General features: G+C 46.4%; 1 protein-coding gene across 1 annotated transcript; it reads left to right on the forward strand.

Annotated features, from left to right (window-relative positions):
- The first annotated feature begins 5,146 nt into the window (after positions 1–5,146).
- Positions 5,147–12,512, forward strand: PERM1 (PPARGC1 and ESRR induced regulator, muscle 1). Its single transcript, XM_083375596.1, has 4 exons — positions 5,147–5,250; positions 6,370–8,161; positions 10,892–11,005; positions 11,883–12,512. Exons 2-4 carry the CDS (start codon positions 6,370–6,372, stop codon positions 11,963–11,965), a joined length of 1,989 nt encoding a protein of 662 aa, XP_083231722.1. The 5' UTR covers positions 5,147–5,250; the 3' UTR covers positions 11,966–12,512.
- The last annotated feature ends 574 nt before the right edge of the window (positions 12,513–13,086 follow it).

Consider the following 13,086-nt stretch of genomic DNA (forward strand, 5'->3'; position numbering starts at 1 on the left):
TTCTTCTTCTTCTTCTCCTCCTCCTCCTCCTCCTCCTCCTCCTCCTCCTCCTCCTCCTCCTCCTCTTCTTCTTCTTCTTCTTCTTCTTCTTCTTCTTCTTCTTCTTCTTCTTCTTCTTCTTCTTCTTCTTCTTCTCCTCCTCCTCCTCCTCCTCCCTCCTCCTCTTTCCCTTCTTCCCTTCTTCCTCTCCTCCTCTTTCTCCTCCTCTTCCTCCAAATAAAATCGAGAGTCACCCGGTGGTTACCGCTGCTTTCCAAGAAAGACCTTAAACCAGTGACCAGCTTAAACCCCTTTTCCTGAATTTATGCAGCAGGCAAAAAATTTAAAAGGAATTAACCAGACCTATCTTCGCAAATAGATTGTTTCTAACAATTAAAAAAAAAAATGCAGCGAACTGAGATTACCACTAAAAAAAATGCCCTTGCAAGCTGGTTAAGCGTGTTTCGTGAAGGCAACTTCAGTGATTCTCCTCTGGAGAAGGCCATCAACATAGGGGGGGGGGGGGAAAAGGGGGGGGCGTTTGAGGGAAAGCAAACTGGGGATTTGAAACAGAGGGGTGTGGGTTTTTTTTTTTCCTTTTAAAAAAGCTGGGGATTATGTTCAATTAAGAAGCACCACTTGGTCCAGTGGAGAGGAGAGGGTCATGGATGAACAATGCCTTGTTGACATCCCTGGAAGAAGCAATTCATGAAGTGGGAAAGCTGGGTTGGGGGGGGGATTGAAAGGGTTCCCCTTATCAAAGGAGCCTCTGAACTCTTCTTTGGCCTTCCTCCTCCTCCTCCTCCTCCTCTGCTTTCACCAAGCGCATCCTCAAAAAACTTGGCACTCATCTCCCACTCTTTTGTGAGCCGAGATGCTGAGTGGGCTAAAGGGCTGGAGAGCAGAAGAAGCTTTTTTTTTCCCTGGGGTGGGGGCCATCAGGACTGCATTAATCCTCCTCATTAGTTCTCATGTGACATCATTATCTCACATTAGCCACCCTCTCGCTACAGTAATTGGGAAGTCCCGGATGACCTTTAATTATCCTGGTGGGCTTTTTCACCCTCTTCAATGCCACTGGCCTTTCTTCCTTTCCCGCCCCCCCTTCTCTTTCTTCCCCCCCCCACTTGGGCTCCAGACCTTGTTAAGATGCCAACGTGGGGAGGGGGGGAAGTGCCAAGCCCATTCGGAGAGGGTCTAAAGAGGTGGGGTGGAAAAGATAGAAAGGAGGGGAAAAGAGGCATTTTTTCAGGCCTCTCCCAGAACCACTGCTTGGCCTCTGAGCACGACAGGGTCACAGCTGCTCCGCTCTTGGGATGCCACTCACTGGGTTTTGGGGATCCCCTGCTGAACTCAATGGGGGGGGGAGACGAAGGAGCCAGCTGATCCCTCTCTGGATAAAATTGATGAGTTATAAAGCACAAGGACTCTTCCTCTTTCTTTCTTTCTTTCTTTCTTTCTTTCTTTCTTTCTTTCTTTCTTTCTTTTCTTTCTTTCTTTCTTTTTCTCTTTTTCTCTCTTCCTCTTCCTCTCTTTCTCATTTTATCTTCTCTTTCTTTCTCTCTCTCTTCCTGTCTTTCTCATTTTATCTTCTTTCTTTCTCTCTCTCTCTCTTCCTCTTTCTTTCTTTCTTTCTTTCTTTCTTTCTTTCTTTCTTTCTTTCTTTCTTTCTTTCTTTCTTTCTTTCTTTCTTTTCTTTCCTTCCTTCCTTCCTTCCTTCCTTCCTTCCTTCCCTCCTTCCTTCCTTCCTTCCCCCTTCCCCTTCCTTTCTCTCTCTTTCTCATCTTCTCTTCCTCCCTCTCTCTCTCTTTCTCTCTTTATCTTTTCCTTCCTTCCTTTCTCCCTCCCTCCCCCTCCCTCTACCTCCTTCATTCACTCCCTCCTTCGTTCTTCCCTTTCTCCCTTCTCTTCCTCCCTCCCTCCCTCTGAAATAAAAAGAGGCACAGTCAACTAGAGGGATCCTTCATGAGAAAATGTCCAGGAGTTTTGGACCAGCATCTTCTTAAGTGGCCTTTGAGACTGAATTAATGGCCTTGTGTTTAGCAAAACCTTCTCCACCGGACAGACCTCTAGAGGTCTAGTACTACAACTGAGCCCAAAATTTCCGTCGCTAAGTGAGACAGTTGTTAAGTAAGAGTTTCGCATTTAACCACCTTGCTCGCCACCGCTCTTAAGTGAACCACTGCAGTTGTTAAGTGAGCAACACGGCCGTTAAGCGGATCTGGCTTCCCCCATTGACTCTGCTTGTCGGAAGGTTGCAAAAGGGGGGTCACGTGACCCCGGGGACGGCGCCATTCATGCCACGTGGCCAAGCGTCCAGAGTTTTAATCCTGTGATCAGGTGGATGGTCACAGGTGCAAAAAGGGCCATCAGTCGCTTTTTAAAGGGCTTTCGTAACTTAAAAACGGAAGGAACGGTTGCAAGTCGAGAACGACGTATACCTGAGGACTCCTGGAGGAAAGGCAGGTTGTGAGGAGTACAACAAAGGGGCAGGCGGCCTCTGTGAGTTGGTGCTGCAGGCAAAGCTCACTGTGGTTAATATCACAACTTTGACGTGCCTCGTACCAACCAGCATTTCCAGGGTTAACCCTCTGTCTGTCTGTCTGTCTGTCTGTCTGTCCCTTATCTCTGGCTCCTCTTTGCAAACTGCTGCTGTAATTCAGTCCAGATTGTTCGGGTTGTTTACCAAAGCACCAGAGGGAAAGATGAGAAACAATGGTTGGAAATTGATCAGAGAGAGAAGCAACCTGGAACTAAGGAGAAACTTCCTGACAGTGAGGACAATTAACCAGTGGAACAGCTTGCCGCCAGATGTTGTGGGTGCTCCATCACTGGAGTTTTTTTAAGAGACCAGACAGCCACTTATTTGAGATAGTATAGGTTCTCCTGCTTGAGCAGGGGGCTGGACTAGAAGACCTCCAAGGTCCCTTCCAGCTTCTATTTTTATTCCTATTCTATTCTATTCTATTCTATTCTATTCTATTCTATTCTATTCTATTCTATTCTATTCTATTCTATTCTATTCTATTCTATTCTATTCTATTCTGATTGAGTCAGGAAGCCTAACCCTAACCCCACAGCAAAATCACGTGGGAATGATGGCAAACAGACTTCCCTCTTCTCTCCCCTCAGCTGAAGAAGCTTCTCGGATGAGAAGCGAAACGTTTTCAGAGAAAAACAAGAAAGTCCGGCTGCCGCTTGAAAAAGCATCTTTGGGATAACTGAGGCCCGGCTGATGGAGAATCTCCATAGACTTTTCTCTGTCCTTGACTGACATCTAGTGGTAGGAAAAAATAATTGTTCAAAGAAAATGGAGACTTGAAGATAAACAGAGGGAAAACAAAATGTTATAGTTAAAAACCTTACATCTAAGCAAAAAGAACAATGGACAGAAAACAGAGACTTGTACTGGAGGCTAAAACATACAAGGAACGGTTGCTGGAATTGGGCATGTCTAGTTTAATGAAGGGACGTGGTGGCTCAGTGGGTTGGGACGCTGAGCTTGTCAATCAGAAGGTCGGCAGTTTGGCGGGTCGAATCCCGAGTGCCGCGTAGCAGAGTGAGCGCCTGTTACTCGTCCCAGCTTCTGCCAACCTAGCAGTTCGAAAACACGTAAAAATGCAAGTAGAAAAATAGGGACCGCTCCGGTGGGAAGGTAACAGCGTTCCGTGTGCCTTTGGAGTCTAGTCACGCCGGCCACATGACCACGGAGACGTCCTCGGACGAGCGCTGGCTCTTCGGCTTTGAAACGGAGATGAGCACCGGCCCCTAGAGTCGGAAACGACTAGCACGCATGTGCGGGGGAACCTTTACCTTTACCTTTAGTTTAATGAAGAGAAGGGCCAGGGGGGACATGATAGCAGTGTTCCAGTATCTCAGGGGCTGCCCCAAAGAAGAGGGAGTCAAGCTATTCTCCAAAGCGCCAAAAGGCAGGACAAGAAGCAATGGATGGAAACTAACCAAGGAGAGAAGCAACCTGGAACTAAGCAGAAATTTCCTGACAGAACAATTAACCAGTGGTTGTGAATGCTCCATCACTGGAGGTATTTAAGAAGAGACTAGACAGCCATTTGTCTGAAATGGTACAGGGTTTCCTGCCTGAGCAAGGGGTTGGACTAGATGATCTCCAAGGTTCCTTCCAGCCCTATTATTCTGTTAAGGGACGTGATAAATCCCATATTATGACAATATCAAAATAATGTGCATACTTTTGAGATCAACAGCACTCTTCATCAAGGAAGAAGGCAAAGAAAGAAAAAAAAGAAGAGGAAAACGAGAGAGAATAACAACTTGTTTCCATTGAAAAATTTCTATTCTTTTTTTTTTTTTTTGGTTTTCAATTCAGTATTTTCAAATTTGTTCCAATGTGGAATATTGCTTTTCTGCTCTTTGGCCAGCAGGTGGCAGTCCTCAGTCAGAATTGTTATTCTCCTGTCTTGATTCAGAGGCATCAAGTTTGATTTTTTGTGCTGTGTTTAAAAATCAGTCAGTCGGTTGCGACACAGCTTTCCAAATGCACGGATTTTCTTGAAAAAGATGGCCTCGTTTCAAAAAAGAGTCACACCCCCAGAAATCTTCACAAGATTAGAAGAGTAACTACGGTACATACACAGCTCTTAAATAAGATGCAACATTTTTGGAGTGATGCACCTCGGCTGAAGACAAATGGACAGAGCCAGTCCCTTTGCATAAAAAAGGCTGCTATTATTATTATTATTATTATTATTATTATTATTATTATTATTATTATTATTATTATTCTGGACAATTTCGGGGCGCTCCAGTTGGCATCTGGATCCCGGCTTCCACACTCAAGGGCACTCAGTCTAGACAGCTACACCTTTAAGATTCCAAGACGGAGCTTGGAAACAGTGTGAAAAGGGGAACACACACACACACACACACAATGTGTATCAACCACCACCCCTGCCGCAAAAAAACCACATGCCATTTCCCCTTGAGGGCAAAAAGCCGGATGGGGCCAAGTTCCAACAAAGAAACAGTCTCCTTAGTAAACTGGGAGGGCTGGCATGAGCGCCAAGGAGCCTCTCGTCTATTTTAGATTGCCCTTTTTGCCTTTGCCAGAGTCTCACGTGACTGGTCAGAGAGAGAGAGAGAACTATTTTGGGCCTGCAAAGCTGACCTCTTCCGGGCAGCCACTGCCCCTGTTCCCAGTGTGAAGGGCGCCGGGCACCACATCATGCCACCCCGGGAGAGGCTTAACGGGCACTTGACAGCATGGCCCCATCCCCGGCGTAAGCTGTTCGCAAGGTAGGACCTACAAAATTTCCCCCTCTCTGGGACGGCCATGGTTTTTATTTTTATTTTTTTCCCCTTGGCACCCCTCTTTCACCAGTCTGGGAAAGGATGAGCAGCGAAGTCCCATCGCCGTGGGAGGGTGCAAGCAAACTCCTTCAAACGCCAAAGGAACAAGGGCATCAAAACAGCCCTGTTGGATTTTTTGAATCAGAAAAGTCCGCGCGAAACAGTTCAGAACAGAATAACAGAGCTGAAAGGGACCTTGGAGGTCTTCTAGTCCAACCCTTGGCACAAGGCAGGAGACCTTGTACCTTTCAGATAAAAGGGCTGCCCGGTCTCATAGTTTCTGGAGGGAAGCCATTCCGCTAGTTAATTGTTCTAACCTCAGGAAATTTCTACATCCTTCTAAGTTCTCTCCTTGACCCCCCCCCCGTGAAGATAGATGTTCTTCCCTGTCTTGGTGATGGGGGAACCTTGTGTTTGAAGAGGGGGGGGAAGCGGATAAATTATTAATATGATTGGGAACATGGTGCGTAGTAAAATCCCCATCAGTGAGTGAAAATCACCCCAGCCAAGGCAAGCAACAAGATTTAGCTTCCCATTAAGCAGGTTCCAATAAGGAGTTCGTTTTTCTGCCTAGCAGTGAATTTGAATAAAGGAGAATGTTTGTAGCTCAGGGTGACCATGGGGGGCCCTTGGTGCTCTCTCAGCTTGGTTGTTTTCCTGCAGACATTGCTTTGTTCAAACTAAGTAACATCAGCAGTGGGGCTGTACTGAATGATAATAAAAATTAAATTGGGGGGGCGGGCATCCCTGGAGTGGGGTCCATTTCCTTCTTGGTGGTCAAGGGGTGAATCTGCACCAAATGGCAGTCCTCAGCCCAGCCAACCTCTTGCAAAATCTACACATCCTCTGGGTTTTTTGGTGTTTCTTTTTGCCCCCTTGGGAGCAAAATAGAAGCGAAAGACTTCCTAAGTTGAATTCGATCCTTGGAGCCTTCGTGGATGGGTCCCTGTTAATACTCTGGTCAGAAATGCAGTTTGCACTTCTTCCTACATTCTCTCTCTCTCTCTTTCTCCCCTGACCCTTCCCTCTTCTCCTCCAACTCCGCGGAATGTTTCTCTTTTCCAGATGGAAAATTTTGAATACAGCATCCAGCTGAACGACCGGGATTGGGCTGAATTTTACTTTGTCTCGGAGGAATGCCGTTTGATCCCGCCAGCCTTGGCCACTGCTGAAGACCAGCTCCTGAGTGATCTTGAGGAAGGGGAGGCTGAAGAAAAAAGGGCCCCAGCCCACCAAAAAAACAGCTGCTTCTCCCTTGACAACCCAAGCGGGCACCTGCTTGCAGAAGATGCTCTGTCCGGCAGCGAAGATGAAACCGATTTAGGATCTGTTGGTAGGTTTCTTTGCAGGAGCCAGCAAGTCTTTCTGCCTTCCCACTCCTTCCCAAGTCCCTACTCCAGCCTCACCTTGAACCCTGGACCTGCCGCCAGGTCTGTCTCCCTCTCTATGGCTGACAAAGAAGGCGTAGGAAGAGTAGGTTGGCCCATGGATGATGAAACTAAGGTGGAAGCCCACATCGCCCAAAAGAGGGATTTACAGGAGCCACACCCAAGGCCAGAGACAGGAGAGAAATCTCTGGTTCCGCCCCTCAGTTCGAGTCCTGTTCCAGAGACATTGGAGACTCCAGACAGAGCAGTTGACTTGGAGTTTCACTATGCCGAAGACTATGCTCCCCTGACCGCTTCTCGGGGCTGCAAGTTTCCAGGATCAGCGACAAACGCCTTCGTTTCTGGAAAACCTGAATTTCCCAAGCTGAGAGATGCAGCTCTGGAGCCCAGCGGCCTCAGGGTTTCTTCTGTTCTTTCTCCAACATCTGGAGAAGCTGAGACTCCAGAGAAGGAAGCCAAGTGCCTCCAGGTCGTCTTGAGGACCCCGTTCCAGGAAACGCATTCCCCTTCTCAAGAACCTTCAGTCCAGGCGACTCCACGGTGGGTCAACAGTAGGGCAAGGACTTCTGGAAAGGAAGAAGGGGATCTGCTCAAAACCAAGAGGGGTGCAGACCACAGCCCTAATGCTTCTCAAGAGGGAGACCAAGCCAAGGACAACGGGGTGGAAGGATGCCCAGAAGTTCTAGAAGAAGATGGACCTCCAGAACCATCATCGGAGGTCAGCCACAGAGGTTCTGCCCCTTCCTCAGGAAAGGTGGAAAGGCAGAATAATGGAGAACCTTGTCTCCATCTAGGTGTGGCCATTCCATCTGAAGGAGAGGCCCTAACTAGGACGCAAGGAAGCCCGAGACTTGTCTCCTGCCATCCAAAATCAAGTGACTGTTCAGAAGAAACTTTAACAACCATGACGTGGCCCGAGGTGTACGAGTATTTCTTCTCTGAGGACCTCCATGAAGTAGAAGGACCATCGTCACAAGAGAGAAGATCAAGGGAGACCCTCAGCCACGGCCATCAGTCAGAGCTGCCAGCAATGACGGGTCCTGAAATGTACGAATATTTCTTCCAGGATGTAGATGAAACTGTGGCTGGAGAGGAGACCTGGAGCAAAGACGGTCCTTCAGAGGCATCCCTCAGCTCTGCCCATCATTTGGCTCCATCCCTTGTCTTGGAAGAGGCAGCCTCTGACATGAACACCGATTCCATGGCATTCCCAGAAGTATGCGAACACTTCTTTGCACACCCACCACAAGGCAAGAGCAGCCGGAGGCCGAACATCCTGGCCGTGCCTGCTTCAGAGTTAGGAAAGGCCGTGAGAGCTTTAACATCCCTTGTAGGTAGGCCAGTTCGCTTACTCAGATCCCGGCCAAGGCGGAGAGGATGCCAGACAGGAGTGATGCTCGTATCTCCAAAGCTTCTGGATGGACACACCCTGAAATCAGAAAACCTTGGGGTAGCTGTCTTAAAACCAGGTATTTGTTCTTTCCCATCCTTAACTGAGCTTCTGGCTAAACCGGCTTTCTCTGTTAATAGCATCCCTAAGTTTCATTGCTAAATCAGCCTTCGAAAATCTGCGGAATAGCTTTCCTAGGGGACTTATAAACCTAAATTCCACCTAAAATACACCTTTTCACATGAGATATTTTTTTTTGAGTCAGTGGTAGACCTAAAAAAACCCCCACCTTTGACATTATTTGCCGAATCCTTCCTACTTTAGTGGACTCACCAATTTGTCGGTATTAGCCGGCAGTCTAGAGTAATAGTCTGTCCAGGCAAAATCAAAATTTTAAAGAGGAAAGGCTACACAATGACAGAGTTTGGAAGGGACCTTGGAGGTCTTCTAGTCCAACCCCCTGCTCAAGCAGGGGACCCTACACCATTTCAGACCAAGGGCTCTCCAATCTCGCTTTGAAAGCCTCCAGTGATGGAGCGCCCACAACTTCTGGAGGCAGGTGGTTCCACCGGTTAATTGTTCTCACTGTCAGGAGGTTTCTCCTTAGTTCTAGGTTGCTTCTCTCTTTGACAAGCTTCCCTCTGATACTTCTTGTCCTGCCCTCAGATGCTTTGTAAAATAGGTTCACAACCCCCCTCCCACACACACACACCTTTCTGTGACAGCCCCTTAAATATTGAAGGAATCCTAGATCAATTCTGCATATCCAATAAATAAATAACACAGCCTTAGGTCTGACCACATTAGTAGCACTATAAGAACCCCGGTTACCGCGCAATGTTGAGCAGTGTTGCATAGCTTTCCTCTTTTTTAAAAAAAAAACCACGTCGATTTTGTCTGGACACAGAAGCGCTGGGAAAGCGTAGGAGTTTTCTTCACAAGGAAAATATTATGAAGATTGCAATCTGTGAACGAGGCAGGGCAGTGGCTGAGAAGGTGCCATTCTGCAGACATCTAAGAGTTTTTCCCCCGCTTTCTAACCCATTAAGACGGAGGGCATGCGCTGCCCGCTGAATGAGCACAGCTCTGGCAATCTTTGTTTTTCCTTTTGCAACGCCAGTCGAAGGCCAAAAACACACACACAAAAAAAAACCCTTTGCAGATTGAGCCAAGAGGTGCTGACTCAGCGCATCTCTCCCTCTGAGTTGTTTCCAGCTCTAAATTGGGCCGCTGACCTTGGGTAGAAAAAAAAGATCTAGGACACGACACCAAAGGAAAATGTGTACCCCGGGGGACACTTAAGAGACACAAACAAACGCAGCAGATGAAAGGTGCCTCTTTTTGGAACCAAAGCCAAGAATGACCTTTGAACGTTTAAAAACCTACGATTGTGGTTTATCTCAGCCTCGGGATCAGCCAAGTAGAGATTAAGATTTCGGGTCTTTGAGAAACACAGGCTGGCTGTGATAATCGGTCTGAACGTGGGCTGTGTTTGCTTCTTATGGCAACAACACGGTATTTTATCATTAGGTTAAAAAAAAAGAAAGGATAAACTGGAGGAAAAAGAGTCAATTCTCACAATTTCTCCAGCAGGCATAAGTCCCACTTCCACAAACACATCATACAGACTAAATATGGAACGCTGGATTCCCTCTAAATTTGATTACTTTCCAATTTGTTACCCAGCTTGGTGACCAAACTGTCTTCAGGAGAATCGTCTATATCCTGAGCTGCAGATTTATTGATTTATTGGTTAAATCTGCCGCCTGTCTCCTTTCCGAGGTGGTTCACCTGGAAACATTTCCTGTGAAATAAATGAAGAGATGGGGCAAGCCAAGGCAGACTTGGTGGAGTTCAAAACAAAATTAAGCACAGGGCTGGGTTGAAAAATTAGAGAAAAGTGGGGAGGGGGGAGGGTGAAGAGCAAAATGGCTTCAGTTGCTGATTCTTATGGTTGTTTGGTGGGATTTTAACCCAGGCAGTCCCCAACCTATGACCGTTCGCTTAGCCACCGTTCAAAGTTAGTGCAGCACTAACTAGCACTCCTTGGCTAGTTTTTATCCATTGCTTCTTGTCCTACCCTTCAGGGGCTTTGGAGAATAGCTTGATACCCCCCCCTTCTTTGTGGCAGCCCCTCAAATATTGGATCACTGTTATCATGTCACCCCCCTACTCCTTCTTATAATTAAATTAGACAAACCGAATTCCTGCAACCGTTCTTTGTATGTTTTAGCTTCCAACCCCCTGATCATCTTTGTTGCTCTTCTCTGCACTCTTTCCAGAGTCTCAACATCTTTTTCGTACCGTGTACATAACCAATCGTCGCAAGGATTGTCGCGGTGTCCCTACATAGAAACAGGACCAAAATTTGGGCCCTTGGCAAACCAGCATATATTTACGATGGTTACAGCATCCCAAAATCAGCTGATCAGCTGGCTTCCGACAAGTAAAATCATTGGCGGACATCAGATTCGTTTAACATCCACGTGACTCCCTTGGCGAACGAGGCGAAAACACTTGTAAAATTGTGCAACGACTCATTTAACAACTGTACTGCCTAGCGATGGACGTTCCCGTCCCCGGTTCGCAGTCATACATTGAGGACTATTATTTTTCAACCTAGCCTGGCCAATAATTTTGATATCACGAAACCCTCTGAGGATTTTGAGGGAGACCAGGGGTCCTAGAAACAGACTTGGGATGCCCGGATCCTGCGCTAAGGGGGGGTCAGACTAGATGTCCTTTTAGAGATTCCAAACTCCCGCTTTCTTAACCACCTTGGTTCTTTTTTCTTTTTTTTTAAATTCAGAAAGGCCTCTCCAGCTGGTCCTCACGCCCAGAGATCTGTGTCTAGGATTTGTGGCATTGGCTTCTTGGGCTGTGAAAACCTCCAACTTGCAGACTCCGGATGCTTGGAAGATTGGTAATTTTTTCCCAGGGCTCCTGTGTGGGGAGAACTGAGATTTCTTTGGGGGGAGATGGGGGGGTTTGAAGTTGAAAAGATAACCCAGGAATGCTGACCGACTGGTTCCCGTCTGAAATAAGGCAGGCAGAACACCAGAAAGAGCGTTGGTGTTTTTTTTTGTTGTTGTTCTCTCTCTTCACCCCTTATCTTTTCTTTCTTCCATTTTTATTTTCCAAAGCAACCTTCTGCGTGTTTGAAAGCAACGGCAGAGAGAGAGGGGGGGGGGCTTGTTTCTCCCTTTACATCTTAAAAGAAAGTTTATTTTTAAAGAATGTAAGAGCAGGGCGCCTAGGCCTCCATCTCTCCACTTCCTTTCTACTTTTTGAGAAAGAAGCAAATTCAGGAAGGCGACTTATATGAGCTTCCCTTCCCGCCTCTGTCCTCTCCTTCCCTTCCCCTTCCCCTCTTTGAAAACCCCAGCAGAATCCGAAATCTGATGGGAAGACTGTTTTTAAATAGAATTCGCTTTCCTTTCCTTTGCTTGTTTGTTTTTTTAAACTCCTAGTCCTCATGACTGGGATGCAGCCATGCCTGGGGAACCCTAGGTGGCTTCAAAAGCTGGAAATAAAAGGCTTCGTTTCCTCCTCCCCTCCTTTAACTAAAAGATAGTAGAAAACAATTGCGGGATTTATGATGAAAAAAGGAAGAATCTCCTGCGAATTGCAGAAAAGATTGGAATATTTGAAAAAGGGGAAAAAGACACTGCCAAATTAAAAAAAAAATGAAAAAAAAAAGCTTAATCCAGACTTGCTGCTCTTGCTGTGGAAAAAAGTTTAAATGTCTTGATTGCATTCATTCATCTGGATTTTATTTTTTCTCTCTCTTCCCCTCACAGTGCTGTTGGCAAACTTTGGTACCCTCTCCGCCATCCGTTGCTTCAGGAGACAGGTTGCCATGGAGACTGATCACAGCCCTTAAGGAGACCCAGGTCAACCCCTGAAGAGATCTTTCAAGATCTTCTCCTGCAAAGCAAGAAAACCAGATTTGGAGGCCGTTGGACTTCAGATATTACCAGCAGGGAAAGAGGTGAGAAAGAAGATTAAACCTTCCTTAAAAAAACCATCCCTGTTGGGATCCACCCAACTCAAGCCCCAGATCCTCTCTCTCTCTCTCTCTTTTTCTTTCTTTCCTTTGTCTCCCAGTTGGGAGTATATCTTAAACTTGCAAGGGATGGTAAGCTATAAAATGAATTACTCAGCGGACACAGGAGCCAAAGCAGGCTTGAAGAAAGTTATCGAAAGGATTCAGAGGACTTTCACGAACGGAATAAATAAGAGGAACAAAAAAGCTTGTGTGTTGTTTTTTTTTAAACAACAACAACAACAGCTGGGATTAAGAAAAGGAATAACTGAAAGACAAGTTCATTCGAAAAACGGTGTTTAGAAGGTGAGAGAATTTGACATTAAGGTATAACAGTCCAGAGAGTCCTCAACTTACAACAATTTGTTTGGTCACCTTTCCTTGGCACCGTAACCACCCAAGCAAAAATATAAAACCTCCTGGAACATATTCAGCAAGGCCTCTGCAGCCCAGTTTCTTCTTTGCAAACAGTGGCCAGCCTGCAGAAACCACAATATCTGCCACAGAAGTCCACGGACTTCATTTCCAGTTTACCCTAATCCACAGCTGTGGACTTGTAACTTCCCTGTTTATGGAGATTCTCAAATCATCCAGGTCATTTCCTTCCCCCGACCCCGCCCAAAAGGCAACTGGAGTTTCTTCTTGTTTTTTCTTTGAAAACCTTTCGCTTCTCATTCAAGAAGCTTCTTCAGTTCTGGAGAAGGGAAAGGTTTTCAAAGAAGAAGAAAAAATTTTTTTAAAGAAGAGTCCAGCTGCCTTTTTTGGGGGGGTGGGGTGGGGTGAAAGCACCTTTGGCTTGTAACTTCCCCATTATCCAATTATTATTTTTTTTGGGTGGGTGGGTGGGCAGGCTCTTTTCAGTAATGCAGGATCCTCACCCCATTTTTAGAGTCTTTTCATCACCTTGAAATATTCTTTGTAGTGGCCAGCAAGGAGGCCTGCCCACATTGAAGAGAAGA

This window comes from Vipera ursinii, assembly GCF_947247035.1.
Source record: "Vipera ursinii genome assembly, chromosome: 17".
In the NCBI taxonomy this organism is placed as follows: domain Eukaryota; kingdom Metazoa; phylum Chordata; class Lepidosauria; order Squamata; family Viperidae; genus Vipera; species Vipera ursinii.

Excerpts from the sequence above, each read along its gene's own strand:
- PERM1 (XM_083375596.1), top strand. The coding sequence starts at position 6,370 with ATGGAAAATTTTGAATACAGCATCCAGCTGAACGACCGGGATTGGGCT. Across the intron at positions 8,162-10,891 it reads GGTAGCTGTCTTAAAACCAG|AAAGGCCTCTCCAGCTGGTC; the intron begins GTATTTGTTCTT and ends TTTTAAATTCAG. Across the intron at positions 11,006-11,882 it reads TCCGGATGCTTGGAAGATTG|TGCTGTTGGCAAACTTTGGT; the intron begins GTAATTTTTTCC and ends TTCCCCTCACAG.